The sequence below is a fragment of the Cheilinus undulatus genome, linkage group 7, assembly GCF_018320785.1.
Source record: "Cheilinus undulatus linkage group 7, ASM1832078v1, whole genome shotgun sequence".
Lineage (NCBI taxonomy): Eukaryota > Metazoa > Chordata > Actinopteri > Labriformes > Labridae > Cheilinus > Cheilinus undulatus.
The window spans coordinates 45,885,016-45,897,531 of record NC_054871.1 but is presented as its reverse complement, the minus strand read 5'-3'; the positions used below and the strand labels follow the sequence as shown (position 1 = coordinate 45,897,531).

The 12,516-nt window shown below is 39.7% G+C and overlaps 1 protein-coding gene across 11 annotated transcripts in view; it reads right to left on the bottom strand.

Moving 5' to 3' along the window:
- Positions 1 to 12,516, bottom strand: part of LOC121512344 (receptor-type tyrosine-protein phosphatase F-like) — an 84,915-nt gene that overhangs the window by 34,106 nt on the left and 38,293 nt on the right. For 6 of the 11 annotated variants that reach the window (XM_041791569.1, XM_041791576.1, XM_041791575.1 and 3 more), the window contains 3 exons: positions 5,622 to 5,891; positions 3,214 to 3,795; positions 2,500 to 2,636 (listed from right to left, as the gene is read on the bottom strand). In XM_041791569.1, coding sequence (XP_041647503.1) covers positions 2,500 to 2,636; positions 3,214 to 3,795; positions 5,622 to 5,891 — 989 coding nt within the window. Of the gene's footprint in view, positions 1 to 2,499; positions 2,637 to 3,213; positions 3,796 to 5,621; positions 5,892 to 11,287; positions 11,300 to 12,516 lie in introns of all 11 variants that reach the window. The other 5 variants (XM_041791565.1, XM_041791566.1, XM_041791567.1 and 2 more) reach the window with 1 other exon arrangement.

Below are 12,516 nucleotides of genomic sequence, written 5' to 3'. Positions count from 1 at the left end.
TTCTACTTACAAATCTACAACAGGTCAGAGGATGAAATGGGCCCTTGCTCAACAGATACAATGGATTTTGAGGAGAAAGGAGATGTTCATTAACTTTGCAACTCTACTTGCTGGCTACAACTTGTCACGTCAAATCAGGCATGGGAGCATATGACGGTTTGGCCACATCGACCTTCTGATGGCCACCCTGCCGGCCTGCCCCAGGCCCATCCCCCATTTCTCCAGGTATCCTACCAGCTGCCCCCTCCACAATGCACATGGTTGCCCCCTGGCATCTGGACAAATGCACCAGGTCCTAGGCACCCAGTTATGTGGTGGGTCAGGGAAGCACGCCAAGTGCTCATGAAAGTACATCTGCCATTCCCCTATCAGACAGCAGCCCCCCCCCCCCAATCCCAGCTCTCCTTAGCATCTCAACATTAGACACACAGCCTTGCCAACAACACCCAAAGATGCAGCAAACAGAAGTTGTCAAAAAGAAGTCCAGTCAGTTCCTCTGGCCATCAGTCAACATTCAGGCCTCACAAGAGTAGAGTAAAACCAGAAGGACCAACGACTGAAAGACTGTGACTTTCGTCCACATGCTCAAATACCAGGAATGCCACACTGTCTTGCTCAGCGAACTCAGCACCCTGTGCACGAGTCTAAGTCTGCAGCTGAGCTCAGCTTTGCAGTTAGCAGTTGGTGGATTACATTGCCAAGGTAGGTGAACTGCTCTACAACTTCCATGCTCATGCCATTCAAAGACACAGATTCAATGGCAGCATCCAAGGCACCCCAAATTGTCTGGATCTTTGTTTTGGCCCAGGAGATGTGCATTCCCAACATTTCAGCCTCCTCACTCAGTAAGTTAAGAGCCACCACAAGGACATTTACAGTCTCCCTAAGGACCACAGCATCATCAGCAAAGTCCAGATCACTGATCTGTGTCATCGCCAAATGACACTCCACAGATTGCTGCCCCTGGTGGCGAACTGCAGAGTTATGGAACTCCTGGTACTGAAGACGGTAGGGGCTAAGATGCACCCCTGTGTCACCTCAGAATCACCTGGGAAGAAGTCAGCAGTAGAACCACCACAATTCACAGCACTCTCTGCACCAGAATGTAGGGCAGACATCAGCTGGATGAGCACACGTGGGATCCTGCTGAGCTCCAGGATCCTCCAGAGGGCATCTGTACTCACTGAGTCAACTTGTGGTCATCCATAAGGTGAGCCACAACAGACCATTTGTTGACTAGATTCTAAACATTTCAACAGTGCATTTAGAAAAGTGTGAGCAAACTGCTAGGCCGGGGAAAGAAGTTTTGTTATCATGATGGTTTGCTGGCGTAACTCTCTGTCTAGACTCTCCATGCATTCACATCCCTTGTGTAACCTGCCAGAGTCCCTTTGAATCGTTTTTAAGACCACCTCTCCAAGCAAGTGCCTAAGTGTGGAACATTTGCATTCACACTGCAAAAACTGAACCGGACTTTGCGCTCGAGTGTACTCAGATCTGGGCCCCTAAATGTGAAAGCACCCACAGTCTAAGAAATCAAAAAATCCACACAACCAAGTAACCAAATTTTTCTAATGCATCCCTCAAATAGAAGTTATCAAATTGGAAGTAGCCAATGCAGCTGTTGTTTAGATTCTATTACAGGTAGATGTTACTTTACTAGTAGTTTGTGGAAATTCGGATGAAAAATCACACATATGTAGATTATCCTGAGGTCACACAATTGTCATCGGATGAAACAAATGATTATTGTGACACCTCCTGCATCAAGTAATGCTTTATATGCAACATGATGTAGATTAAATTAAACAACATTTAAAAAAGTAGGGTAAAACTGACATTTTTTGACAAAAGGCTAGGAAAACAAAAGTACATAAAATACAATCTATATTTAAAAAAAGAAAATTAACTGAAATTTTAATACAAGATATACACTGATGTACCCTTAACATAAAAGTATAAATATAAAACATGTCATAGCACCAAATACAGAAATTTTAAAACATCATCAGAAATAGACTGTACATACTGCAAGACAAAAATGATCAAACAAGGCAGTAGGGGTGTAAATCACCAGTTTCATCACAATACAATACGATATCAATTCTTAGAACGATTCGATATTAGCCGATATCACAAAGTCTGCCACGATTCGATTTCGATTCGATTTAGAGGGCTGTGATCAATAGCAGATGATACTGTGAACCCAATTACCACAATTTGCTACTTTTCGCATAAAGAAAATAACACAATATTGAAAAGTTTTGAGAATTTTATTGCCAAAAGGCATTTACATAAAAAACATTTTTCAACAAAGTGAACAAGGGGACGCGCCGGGGGGCTTTCAAAATAAAAGCGTAAGGTAAATATGGCGATGGATATCAATGTTTCTTCTTTGAATCGATTTGACTGAATCATCGCTCAAACAATCGATATATCGATTCAGATCACTGAATCGTTACACCCCTACAAGGCAGACTAGTGTAAGGTGGTACTGACCTTGTCTGTTGGATTGTTTGCCTCCCAGTAGAGCAGTTCCAAGTTAATAACAGGGTCCTGGACTGGCCAAAGCCATGAAAGCATGATACGTGAGTCTAGCTCAGCCTCGGCCTCAAAACCTGACAGCTGAGCTGGAACTGTAGGCACAAACAATAATATAAGGAAACTTAAAGACTTAAAGACAGAGTAAAAGGCAGGATAAAATATCAGAACAAGGTGGTAATGATGCAAAGAACTGGCTTATGGCAGAGTGGCTCAAAGGAGCCTCTCCTCTGAACTGAAAAAAGTGAAGGCTGTCTGAATACTTTATATTCTGCAAGGTTGTTTGATATTGTAAGCCTTTCGGCATATGTACAACTGGGGACTTGTATTGTGACTTGTGTTTGTTAGAAATAAAGCCTGTTCATGATGTTTGATTGAGCAGAGCTGTGCTGGTATTTATCAATAACACTAACACAGATAGCCTAATGCTGCTCCTTTGACAAGAGTCGCAGAAATTCATCAGCCATTTTCAGGTAAGATTAGATTGATATGTAAAAAATGTAACCTGCGAGTTGCTCTTTCACAAAGTAATATTAACACTAAAGTTGTAAAAAAGCAAAAAAAAACAAACAAACAAAAAAAACACAAAAATGTACTTATGTAAAACTGCTTGAATCAGTTCAAAGTGTGCAGAGCCACTGTCTTATACTGATGTGATCAAGATTTTCTCACCTCCCTGCTGGGTTTTAATCTGCAGGACATCAGAAAGAGGCCCATCTCCCACCGTGGTGAAGCCCTGCACTCTCAGACTGTAGGTGATATCTGTAGTGAGGCCTGAAATAGTGGTGAGTTGGCCGTCTCCTGTGTTGTGTCTCTGCCAAGCACTGAGAGGAGCATCGTGCTCGGAACTATAGTAGATCCGGTATCCACGGATTTGGCCATTGGACTCCTCTGGAGGATCCCACTGAACCATCATGGTGCTGGAGTTTAGCATACGTGCCTGGACATTAAGAGGAGCTGATGACGGTGCTTGCTCGCTTGTGCGAGTATTGACAATACTGCTGGGAGGCCCCCGGCCAACATTGTTGACAGCCATGACGCGAAACTCATATTCAGAGAAAGGACTCAGGCCTCCAATGCTGTATCTGGTTGTTGCTACCCCATCTACTTCCTGGAAGCCATTGTCAGAGATTTTGGGGCGGTACTGGATTACATAATAGGAGACTGGTTCTGGATTGCCGGAGTCCCAGGTCAGGGTCACGCTGGTAGCTGTGGTTTCTGTCACAATGAAGGAGGTGGGCTGCTTGGGTAAAGCTATTGAGAGAGCAGATACAAGCAGGTAAGTCAGGAGAAGAAGTGAAATATCAGTACAACTGGGGCGTGCTATGGTTGAGTGGTTTAAGGCGTGCCCCATGTACGTGGGCAGCCCAAGGTTCGGATCTGGCCTGTGACCCTTTGCTGCATGTCTCTCTCCACTCTCTCGCATCTATTTCTGAGGCCATCCACTGTCCTCCTCTATCTAACAAAGGCTCAAAAGGCCCCAAAATAAATCTTTAAAAATCTATCAGTACAACAACAGTAACAGTACAGTACAGTGCCAGCAGAAACCAACCTTTACCAACTTATTTAAGGATGGTGATGATCAAAACTGCACTGATAGATGGCATATTTTATTGCTCTACTCTTGGTTTTATTTATCATTGTTGTTTGCACATTTTTTATTGCAGCCTCTATGGATCTTTTAAACATCAGAATAATGATGTGCAATTAAGAGTACTTAAATGCCATTGTTTCACTTGAATCCATTGGAAATGCATTAAGAACATGTGCACACTGTGAAAGCTATTAAATTAAATTACTTTAACATATGTAACACATTAATTGCACATTCAACTTTCTGTCTTTTACAATGCTTAATTTTGTTGTGAATATATATGATAAATTTCCAAACAATGAATTAAAAAAGAGATATTAAAATATAACTTTGCTAAATCAAAGTTGTTGATTAAGTGTTGGAATTTTTGGCATTTTGTCAATTATCAGCATCTTCTCCTTAAGGCCCCTCTGTGCACTGGTTACAATGGTGTGTACAATTTCCAAGATTTGAAATTGTAAGAAATGGATAAATTTAACTCTATCATTTAAGGAACTACATCACATTCAGAAAGAATTTAGACCCCCATATTTTTCAATTTTGTTATGTTGCAGCCTGATGCTAGACTTTAATTTTATTCTCTTTAATACACACTCAGTACCCAAACGTGACCAAGTGAAACCAGAATTGTAAGCATATTTTCAAATTTATGAAACATAAAAAGATGAAATATCACATTGGTATGAGTATTTAGACCCTTTCGAATACAACTGAAATTCATCTCAGGCTTATCTTATTTCTCTTGAGTGTTGCTGAGATGTTTCTATACCTTGATTGGCGCAAAACACATGAAAGCCCATTTGGCTTTTTACGTGGAAGTTTTCACAAAGTTCAAGCTAGCTTTCATGTGTTTTGCACTGAGGAAAGGCTTCAATCTAGCTACCTTGCCATAAGCCCAGAGGGCTGCAGTTATGTTTGTCCTTCTGGAACTTTGTCCCATTTCCACACAGGATCTCTGGAACACAGTCAGTGTGACCATCAGGTTCTTGGTCACCTCTTTTACTAAGGCCCTTCTCCCCCAGTTGCTCAATTTTGCAAACAGTCTGAAAAAGTATTTAAGTTTGATATTTCAGTTTTTTAATTAGCAATTCTGTTTTCACTTTGTCCAGATGGGGTATTGAGTGCAGATTAATGAGAAAAAATGTTTTGTTTTTTCTTAACTGCAGTATCAGGCTGCAACATAACAAAATCGGAAAAAAGTGAAGGGGGTCTGAATACTTTCCGAATGCACTTTACAATATGGAAATTTTTAGTAGGCCGCTTCAAAATTGCAGTACTAGTAAAAGTAAGTTTTGGGGAATTAGCAGACATCCCAAAGACTGGTCACAAAAATATTGGATTAAAAAAAACGACCCTGCTATCCTTAATTAAACCATTCATAAAAGGTTTTTGAAGCCCACTTTAGGATAGCTATAATGAAGCCAAGAAAGCACTGCTATATAAAGATTAGATATAAGCTCCCCATTTCTCTGGAAGCATTTCTAACCTTTGACGGTGATCTGTGCTGTGGTCTCAATCATGCCAAGGGAGGATATGGCCACACAGGTGTAGTTGGCAGACTGTCGTATGTTGGTAAGTTCTAGGACATTGCGGCCAATAGGCATCTCTTCCTCTCGAGTCAGCTCCACCTCCCCACTTATCCACTTTACATGAGGCATTGGAGCACCAACTGCAACACAGGTCAGGTTGACACTCCCACCTGGCATGACCTCATGATTGGTAGGGGGGATGGAGAAACGGGGAGGCACACGGCGAACTGCAAGAGTAAAGACAGGACGTTAAAGAGGATCCAGAGTCATGACTTGTCCTGTGCAGCATTGTTACCTACTTACATTTAAATGTAAAACTAGCTGAGTTTTAGTCTATGATCATACTTGTGCTACCCAATCATCATGGTTACAAGTTTTTTTAGAACATGTAATTAATGTTAAGCCCAGTTCAGACCAAAGACGGATGTGCAAAATTTACACCTGCTTGCTACTTGGCTGCTCTGCTACATTCAGATAGCCTAACAGTTCACACCACTTCAGCACTTTTAGCATAATATATTTTTCGCAACAAGGACAGTTATGCACTTAAATGTTTCCAAAATCCAATGTTAAAATCCAAAAATGTTGCACCGAGTCATCATTGTGGGACTTCTGCTGCGCTCTGTTTACCTCAAACGCTGAATGTCAGAGCTGGGAATGACATCACATCTGAATTGAATGTGTCTCGTTTGCTACAAGCTTGTAAGAGTGAGTTTCAGTGCCGGAAATTAAGTGGACTTTGTGTTTGGATGAGATGGTAGACCTGCTCCATGATCCCTGATTAAAGTACGCTCTGTTTGAAGCACTTCTCCGTGATGTGTCACATGTTGCTGTTAGAATTATTCCATGAGAAATTAAAGTTTTGATGCCATTCTATCAGCTGAAGCTGTAGTCTCTGAAGAGCCAGTGTCACACAGCAGGTGGGCAGTGTGATGCTTTGTTAAAGATCCACAAAAAAGTGTGTGCACTAAAGCTTTGTAAATAAGTCAAAAGGCACAGCTTCGATGCTCCCTTTATTGTATCATTGCCTATCACTGCACAAACTTAACTGCATGCAGAGATGCTGAGCTTATATGCAGTTCCTTGGGGGAAAATCACCCCTTCCCATGCAAATTAGCTGTATTGCATTAATGACCTAACAATGAAGATGGGAAGAGCATGGCAAAAACAGAGCAAGGAATAGCCTACTGTCTGCAACATCTGATGGAAGTGGGCTGCAGTTCTTATGAAACAAAAACTTTCCAGAGATCAGGAAACAATTTCACCTGAGTATTACTTTAAAATAAGACTTCTCCTAACTCATATCAAAGAAGATAATTCAGGAGATGTGTCACATGTTGGTGTTGGAATCATACACTGAGAAATCATATGGCAGATGGGCCATGTGAGGATTTGTTAAAGCTCCACAAAAAATGTGTGCATGCAAACTTTGTAAATAAGTAAAAAAAAAAGCATAGCTTTGATGCTCCTCTTTTCATGTTTGCCTATCAATACACATATGCACCGGCATGCAGATACACTGAGCTCAAATGCAGTTATTTGGGGGGAAAACACCCCTTTCCATGCAAATTTGCCTTATTGCATTAATCATCTGATGATGAGAACTGAAATATCACAGCATAGATAGAGTTAAGATTTCTGTCTTAAACCATTAGGTCAGTAAATATTACTTTGACATTGCTATTACTTAACCATAACCAGAAGTTAAACCAGTCTGAGATTCCTGCTTTTGCTATCCATGTGTAGCACCGTCACAAATGACAAAGATGTCTTTAGATCAAACTTAAGAACACATTTTTACTCCCTGGCTTTCGGCTCTGCTTGAGAATTTAGCTTTTTTATCCTTTCTGTTTCTTTTAATCCATTGATGTCCTTCAGTTTTTATTTTGGTCCTGCGTTTGTGTTGTAGTGTTGGTTTTACTGTTTTTTAATTTCTTTACTGTAGAGCCCTTTGGTCAGCATGTTGTTGTTTTGTGCTTTGTAAATAAATTTGGATTGGATTAGAAGGATGTGGTTAATTTCTTAGGGTTTGATTCATTCAGAGAGGAAACTTAATCAGAGATGTGCATAAGTGAACATATCAATATTGCCTTTAATTAAATACATTGTTATTCTGAATACTTAACATGGAATATTTCGCAGGATTAAGAAAAGAGTCTGTTCAGGGCTCTATATGAAAATCCATAACAATAGGCTGTATGATTCCTGCATGAGTGTAAGTGTAAGTTTAAGTCCCCTTTTGTCATTCCCGTCATAGCTTGGCAGCACAATTTCATGCCACAGAGCCGTAGATCTCTGGTCCAAACTAGGCTTAAGTCAAAGTAGATCTTAGTACCCATCTAAACAGTGAATGGAGAATGCTTCAAATGAGGATTCAGGTGTCACCATGACAAGATAATGGTATTTTTTTTATTGTTTTAGTGCACACTGCAATAGTTTAAGAAGAAAGTCTGTTATTTCTTATTTCGTCATCAACTTAAGATTTTCAAATAAACATCATGCTAATAGTAATGAATGTGATAAAAGAAAAAGGATTAAGACATCAAATCAGGCAAGAACCAAATAAAAAAGATCAGCTCAAATGAAGAGTTTCAATGAGTTAACATGCATGAAAATAACGAGTAAGGTTAAACTATTAATCTGTGTCAGAAATACTCGATTCACAAATACGTTTGTCCTGTTGACATTATGACACAGGGATCCTGGTTGGGAAAGATCAGACTGTACGGTAAGTTTTTATATACAGGGCTTAACAAATTTATTAGACTACCGATCAAAGTAAGGTTTATGCCACAGCTGCATCATGAAGTGCTTTAATGCGGACTCTTTCATTTTCAGTGAGCTCTCCACTTTTTACCATTTTGAACAGGAATGAGGAATTTCAAACTGAATTCACCCAAATTTGAGCCGGCTCACTGGGCTTCTCTGAGAAGTCAGAAATTAATCAAGCATAACATTCAACCACTAAAACTCATTTTTCTGTTCAGGAATGCAAGCAAATAACTATAATTTGACATATTAATCAAGAAATAATACTGTGCTTTAATATTTTTTCAGTTTTTTTGTAAATCAGTAAATTTGAAAATTCATGGATAACAACAATAATTATATTTTAGCATTAAAAAATAATTTGGGTTAAAGAGCTTCTACATATTGGTGTATTAACCATTGCAGAAACATAAAAAAATGATTTTGGTAATTACAATGCTGTTAATTTAGGGCAGCTGTGGCATAAACCTTACTTTGGATGGTGGTCTAATAAATTTTTTAAGCACTGTAACTTTGTTGTAAGTGTGGTTGTTCTTTGAATTTACTTTTCGATATGACCAGCGACAAAAATTTAAGAATGGATGCGATTCTAGTTCTCCTTGTGTCACTTAAATCTCAAAGTGTTTATTGTTACAACTGGTGATAATGGTGATTTCTTTGTTGCTTCTGAATGAACACAAGTCTCTTTTTAATATCTAAATATTTCAATCAACAGTTGGGGCTGGTGACTCAAAAAAATCTGGACAACAGGAGGAAGACCAGCCCAGAGCACCATATTACTGTCAGTACTGGTCACTATAGGGTTTATCATCAAAACAACTAGATACAATAACTTGCCAGTTTTTATTTTGCTCTTTTTATTTCTGTCGTCCTAATTGTAGTAAATGATGTTTTTTCAGTTACTTAAATCCAGAGAAGCTTCCCCTAAATGCAGACGAACAGGCCTCTCAAAGCCCAAGTGTCATGTTTTCAGTTTCCTGACCTGATTAAATCATAAAAGTAGTAGAATATAACAATGTAATAATTAAAATTAATCTTACAGTGGTCTTCACTTGGGAATTAACTTAATTTGAAATCATGATGAATCCTACGCCTTTGATTCTGTCAGTGAAACAATGAAATATGATCTGCATGCTTGTAAAAAGACATTGTGGGCATCGACACAGTTACACAATTTTGTGAAGTGAGCACAAACACTGAAACCATACTAATTTGAATCTGCATAGTATTTAAAGATGATATGACCTCACCCTGAAAGATTTTAACAGTGCCTAATGAATTCATCCTTTACTCTTACGTGAAGACTTATCAAGCAGCTTAAAGGGATGGATCAGATTGTTTTAAGCGGGGTTGTATGAGGTGCTTGGCAATAGTAGTTAACCTTCCATAGATGGCGTTTGGGAAAGGGCAGAGCCTTTGAAAAAAAAAACTCGGAGGGTGATTGGATGAACGTTCTGTCTATCACATCTTTACGGGCCAATCAGAGCAACAAAACACGTGACATAGCCGCTTCTGCTACCGAGGAGTAAACTCCATAGAGAACTGCATATCGTGAACCATGGCAACTGTAGACATGTCAGTACACGACTTTTGTCGTTTTTGAAAACAACTCACTGCTATTCTTTGTTCTTCTTTTAATGAACAAATGTCATCAAGTTCTGATCAAACTGGCGCTGCGCAGCATCCACGCTAAGCCCTTCTGCCATAATTGCACCGGCCTCTTCTCGCTGCCTGCATACGTCATGACTCTGCTGCACCCGAAAGTTCTGCCCCTTGACGCTGATTGGTCCTGTCACTTTCTAACCAGACCCAAGTGGTTCAAATGGGAGCTTTGCAAAATGAATTCACCAGTAAGAAACATGGAAACAGGCGAATTCATCTGCTTTGCAAGGTAGTAGTGGCACTAGCCTCCAGAGATTTTAGTGTGCATTTCCCCTTTCATAATAATGTGCTTTCAGAAGCCGGCCTATATACAGCCACAGATAGTTTCTCTGTGCAATTTAGAGAATGTAAGGTAAAAAAGGGCCAAAACAACAATGCTGACAAGAAGAAAGGCAGAGGGACACAGAAGCCGAAAGCTAGCGCTGCAAAACAGTTCCAAACACAGCGGCATTTGGGGTGAAAAATTAAATGCTACAAATATGCTCGATACAGTGTACAACTGAGCCAGTGTTGAGCCAGTAAGTAGAGAAATTACACCCATCTGTGGCGCTTTTTTGTCTAGCTTCTCAAAACGGTGCATTATTAAAGGGGAAATGCACACTGATATATCTGGAGGCTAATGGCACTACTATCACCAAGTACCTCATACAACCCAACTTAAAATGATTTTCAATATGCAAGAATAGCTCTGAGTTCTTAAGCAAAAAATCAACTAGCCTCCAAGGAGCTAACTGTACATTTAATTGTTCTCAAGTACAAATATGTAGGTTTTTTGGATATCATTAGTGATTCTGCATGTCAGTGAGGATAACAGAGGTAAGTCAGGCTGAATCATCCTCCCTTTTCTGCTAGTTTACCTGACTCATTAAGACCATAACATTATTTAGGTGGGGCTGGTTATAGAGAAGCCCTGGTGCTTTATCTCTTCACTCATAGGTTGCTAAGAGCCTCTTTAATACATGCTCATTTCACAAAGTTCAGACAAGCAGGCCACATGAAGCTGTATGTGATGTTAGGAAAGGAAGAATGTTCTGGCATGTAGCAGGTGGCAGGCTAGAAGGGTGGGGTGGGAGGGGTTTGGTTTCCTGAGACAAAGGCCGGGACGGGCCATGGCGCCAAGCAAGATGCCAGCGCAGCACAGCTCCAGTCTGCCAGGGCCTGGCTTTATGTGGTAAAGACGTGAAAAACCAACCTTCTCGTTGATCTGATAGGTGAGATTTGAATTGTATTTTTGGGTGCAATGATGATGGTTGAATTGAAGATAAAGTGGGAAAAGAAATAACAAAAAGAAGGAGCAAAATAAGAGGAAGGAGGAAAAAGACAAGGAGAAAAAGAGTAAAACAGGCAAATATCTGGGTGTACAGTGATGAGAAGGAAGAGAAGAGTCTTACACACCAGCACGCACACAACAAAGCACGCACGCAAACACACATACAGTAGATAAATTAATGTAGACATATAACAACATTCCCATATTTATCAAATCACACAGTCAGAAGAATAAATCTGAAAAACATCATCAGTACCTAACACTTCTACCAGAAGAGATGCAAAGAGTCAAAGTATATAAAACAAAAAAAATATCTGGGAAATTACCAGATGGTCTATTCATTACTTTCACACGAATAGAAAAAGGGTTTTGGACAGTGGAACAGCATAGAGGGATGGGGACTGAAACAAAGATTTGAAAAAGAAGAAAATATGATGATAAAAAGAAGATGCACACACAAACACACACATTTTGGTAACATGCTGCTTGTCAGAGTGTTTTCTTTAAACTCAGACTATGAGCTGGGGAAAGAAACTTAATTTACCAGAAACCTTGGAGAAGTTAGAGGTTAAGGCAAATAAACAGGAACCTTAAAAACAAGCAGAACAACACATAGCTTGACAATACTAAGCATGAGGTATGTTACTTTGTCTGATGTAGAGAGATATGGAAGCAATTGTTTAGCACCAAAACCACTCCTTGGTAGAAAAAACAGCAACCTTTTTCAGCTTACTTTATTTTTCATAAAAAGATACACTGCTGAGTTCATGCAAATGAAGTAGCTTAATGGGTTACTTTATCAATTACTCTTTACTGGTAACTGTTGTAGTTGGTCTGCATTCAAAGCGAGTATGTGAGTTTGGAGTGGCAGGTGCCACACATGCAAAAACCATGGATCATAAAAAGCTTGCTTACACGAGGTAAACTGGGTTGATATCTAATGTGCATGTGTGTATTAATTCCCATAAGTGTATCTGATAGCTGTATTACTTTCTTCAGGGTTGACAGCCTCACTTAAATGTTGCTTACAGTGGTAAAGGTACATCTAAAAAATTTAGAATATTATGATAAAGTAATTTTTTCCCTGGGATTTAATTTAAAGAGTGAAACTCCCACATAATCTAGATCAGTGGTTCTCAACCTTGGCGTCG